Raw genomic sequence first — 4,555 nt, 5'->3', positions numbered from 1 at the left:
TCCTCTTCACCCATTAACTACAGAGGACTTCCTTTTCAGTTAAGTGATTCAAAGAGGAGGGAACTCTGTCTTGGGAACCTTTAAAAGAGACTATGAAATAACACAAGATGTCAAATATTATACTAGAAGTGATACTTTAAACAGCAAGAGGTAAAGGTTTAGCAACCAGTTATCATAGATTGGACAGCAAATACATTTGGGGTAGATCTATTCCTTCACACTTAATAGCAGTCTGCCATCCGTCCCTGTCACTTTGGTAACGTGCCCACGGATCTTTGCACATAATTCTACTGAATTTCTGAACCTTTTGCCAAGACCATGTTTGTGGAAGAACGGATTGTAACACTTTTTAAACGGAACTGTCATCACACCTTAACTTACTGGAGTGTTTTCTTCAGTTTCGGACTCTGCATTGCTTTCCTAGGACCTACAATATTGGACCTGCGATGCCAAACACAATCGACACTGAGTCAGATTACCTGGGTGTTCTTCGCCCAGCAGTTCTGCTTGCTCATTGGCAGCTCTATCGCCGGTATTTTCAAGAAAACGTGAGTAGCAGTTCACACAGTCTGCTGGAGTAATTGCAGTGTCACTACATCTATAAGAGCAGCTTCATGTACCTTTAATTCAAGTAGGAAGCCTTTATATGTAGAAGTCCAGTGCCAGTGTTAAGTCTTGCATATTCACAACCAACATCTCTGTTCAAAGAGGGGCTCCAACTAAGTGTTAGCTAACAATCTTGCTGTTGTTTGAGCCTTTCAGACCTCTGATAATAACTTGCTGTCTTTCTCTCTTCCAAAGGCTGTTCAGCGCTCTGTCTGCCCTGTTCATTTCGGCGCTAATCATCTCTGTAATATTCGCCATCATCCCCTTTTGCTATACTGTGTTAATGCTGGCTATTGCCATGGCTGTGTCTGGGTTGGCAATGGGTATCATCGACACCATTGCCAACATCCAGCTGGTGACCATCTATCAGAAAGACTCGGCTGTCTTCCTCCAGGTGAGAGAGCTGGGGACGTTACTGGTCACTGTGCCACTGCCCCCCCCCCCCCCCCACCCCCCACCCTACAGTACACCCAGCCAAGTCCACAGTACACCCAGTTCAGTTCAGCATTCTGAGAACACATTAATACATGATGTAAATGTTTGATTTCTGTGTAGTATGTTCTAAAAAAGAACCCATTGTTACCACTTATCTACTGTAAATAGTACAGTAAATACCAGCTTTACAATTGTTCTTACTGTGGCAGGCGCTACACTTCTTCATTGGGTTTGGAGCGCTGGTGAGCCCTCTGATTGCTGACCCCTTCCTGTCGGAGACAGGCTGCACTGTGGGAAACGTGACGGAGAACGTGACAGAGATCATGCACCACCTGAGAAACACACTGAGGAACAGCCCCATCCTGCAGCACAACTTGTCCCAGTACCACCTGCCGATGGAGGAGGAGGCTGAGTCTAGTGTCTCCTATGCTTTCTGGATCATGGCATTCATCAATGTAAGATCCTACTAGTCCTATACTAGTACCTGGGTTCCTAATAAACATTCTGTTCATCCCGAAGTTGACAGTCTCATATTGCTTTGATGAAACAATTGGATGTTGTTGTTTTTTGGTTCTCTGTCCCAGCTGCCTGTGCCCATAGCCGTCTTATTCCTGATGTACCGGGAGGGGCTGATCCCCTGCTGCCCCAGCGACACCCCTCGTCTGCTTGACAAAGACGAGCTGGCCATGGAGAGCCAGGGGGCTGCTGAGGGGCCCGAGACTGAACCCAAAGACCAGGAGGCGGGAGGTAAAGAACAACCACCTTCTTTTCAGACCAGATCTAACCAGCGCCCCGGACTTCCTCTTCAAGGGCTGAATCCTAACTTGAGATCCATCTGTGTAAAATCAAATTTCCACTAAAATCTCCCATTGACATTAACATGTAATATACTGTACAACAAAATTAGTAATTGTCCCTATGGGAGAGTACAGTGCAGTCCAATCTCTCAGAATATTTATCTTGGGGTTTTACAGGTCATGGGGATATCTTCAGCTGCTGTCGGAATGGCAACCTGAGTGGGTTGCCTGTGTCCTTTTTTGGAGTTCATATCGTGGGAGGAATGGTCCTCTTCATGACCGATGGTATCGTGGTGAGTGATACTCACACCCACATACTCTTTAAAAAAAAAAAAAAAAAGCCCACATTTGCACATAATTACGATGCAGTCTATTTCATAATACAATGAATATAATGATCTGATGACCTCTGATTCTACTGTGCATCTATCTCTAGGGTGCGTATGCTGGCTTTGTGTATACGTACGCCGTGGCTCCGCCCATGTCCCTGCCTAATAAGACAGCGGGATACTTGGCCAGCATCTTCTGGGCAGCCATCACTGCAGGACGTCTGATGTCTATCCCTCTCTCCGTCCGCTTCAAGCCCGTCCACCTGCTTATGGTCAACCTGGTAATGCCCTTGAAGAACATGAGAACTTTGTGTTGTGATCATGATTACCTTGAGATATATAGTCCTATAAATGTCCTACAAATTAATAATTGAATGATAAAGTCTAGTATGGACCTGAGTCTGAATAAGTTATTCATCTTCTAAACTGTAATTCTCTTTCCCTCCTCCCTGCAGGCTGGTGTCATTGTCATTGTGTTGTTACTGCTCATCTTCTACACCAGCAGTGTCTTCCTCTTTGTGGGGACGTGTTTATGTGGGCTATTCCTAAGCAGCATCTTCCCCTGTATGCTGGCCTATACTGAGGACATCTTGGACTACCAAGGTATGATTACAGTCATCATAGAAGCACAATAGCATAGTAATAACATACTAATAACACAGAAATATGGTATGAATATGGTATCTCTCTCTCTCTAGGATGTGCAACCTCAGTCCTGGTAACAAGTGCCGGGATGGGAGAAATGGTCATGCAAGTCCTGGTTGGACAGGTAAGAGGATACTCTATCCTACTCAGAGTTACAGGACTACAGTATATCAGGCATATGAGAGGGAGAAAGACAGAGCAACAGATAAAGAAAGATACAGACAGAGATATTACATGGCCTGAGGTCTAAAGTTGCCCTCCAATCTCCAGATTATCCAGAGTGAAGGGAGCTACAGCTTCTTGCTGTGTGGTATGATCATCGGATGCATCGGGTTAATCCTCTTTTTCGGACTGCTGTTCTTCGATCGCATGCACAGGAACTACCTTACTGGTATGCTAACAGACTTGCTAACAGAGACCTACACTAACTGATTTTTTGTAAACATCAGAAGAACTTTTTTAACAACAGAAAAACAAAACAGGAAGAACATTTGATATATGATATCATTTTTTAAATAAATTACATAAACATAATTGTCCCTAAAGCCAACCTTGTCCTCTGTTCATACTGTATGTAACTATCTCCCTCCATACAGGAACCTCTAAAAAGACAACCATGGTGGAAGAACCAGAACCAGCAGCAAACAGTAAAACAGAGCAGAAGGAAGACCATGAGAGCAGCTGAGAGGATTTGCAGCCAGAGAGATTCACTAATCTCATTGACCAAGAAATGGAGAGGACGGGAGAAAAATGTTGATAAAAGCAAAAAAACATTTATCCTGAGGGTCACAATAAGCAGAGTGTCAATGACACTTGTAGTTATTAAATATCTTAGTTATTGAGTATCATAGTTATTCAATGATATTGAATCATGGCACCTTATTTTGTCCCCCCCTCCTTGCTTTTCATTCAAATCATCAATGTTTGAACGTTTTGCTACATTCAGAGGTAATAAATCAGAAATATTCAGATTTTATTCACTTTCTATATTCAACTTATTCAATTTTCTTCTTGTGTTCATTTTCTGAATGATAAAAAATAACTACTGTTTCACAATGTATTCTAAGACAGCTTTGTTTCACTCTGAAAAGACCCAAATGTTATTTCATACCATGCAGTTTCTATAAGAATATTGTTGTTTTGTGTCAAATGGCTGTGGGATAAAATGTTGTTTTGACCTAGTGTTATAAAGATTTTGTTTTCAACTATGGGTATGGTCATTTTTGCCTTCCAGCCATTTCATATGAAGCGCCATTACAGCATCCAGCTGTGTGATGCATCCCAAAATATCCTTATTTTGTGCATACAAATCTCAAATATCCTAAAAGCTGGCTTCTTGCCCCACAGTGATTTCTGTGTACCGCAGGGGTATCAAATATACGGCCTGCGGCATGTCGGGTGGTCCAACCAGGCCGGGGGATTTACACAAAGAAAAAAAAAAAAAAAAAAAAAGAAAAAAAAGAAAGAAAGATCGACTTTGAAATGGGAAGACAGAACTTAATTGCTATTAGAAAGCATTGCTTGCATAATGTCTTTTATCATACGTTCTAAATCCCTACCACCCCCTCTGATTGGAGGACATCAGAACATCAACCATTTATTGTAGGTACATGTGTACAAAAAAACAGCGTAGATCTGTCTATAGTTTCTTATTATTGCTTGTAATGCAAATAGGACTTGAGTTCTATGACATTGGCAGTGAATGACATTCTTTGAACAATAACTTCCTTGAACAGGCTTTAA

The 4,555-nt window shown here is 42.2% G+C and overlaps 1 protein-coding gene across 1 annotated transcript; it reads left to right on the top strand.

Annotated features, from left to right (window-relative positions):
* Nucleotides 1–318: 318 nt before the first annotated feature.
* Nucleotides 319–3,497, top strand: LOC310808048 (major facilitator superfamily domain-containing protein 4B-like; the record flags this gene model as incomplete). The annotated part of the gene is made up of 10 exons (XM_083674745.1): nucleotides 319–548; nucleotides 802–1,000; nucleotides 1,251–1,496; nucleotides 1,626–1,788; nucleotides 2,016–2,131; nucleotides 2,275–2,448; nucleotides 2,623–2,770; nucleotides 2,866–2,936; nucleotides 3,083–3,203; nucleotides 3,409–3,497. 10 exons carry the CDS (start codon nucleotides 319–321, stop codon nucleotides 3,495–3,497), a joined length of 1,557 nt encoding a protein of 518 aa, XP_083530871.1.
* Between the last annotated feature and the right edge of the window lie 1,058 nt (nucleotides 3,498–4,555).

Source organism: Argentina silus (genome assembly GCF_951799395.1).
Source record: "Argentina silus genome assembly, chromosome: 8".
In the NCBI taxonomy this organism is placed as follows: domain Eukaryota; kingdom Metazoa; phylum Chordata; class Actinopteri; order Argentiniformes; family Argentinidae; genus Argentina; species Argentina silus.
The sequence above is the reverse complement of the archived record's forward strand: the minus strand, read 5'-3'. Positions and strand labels throughout refer to the sequence as shown.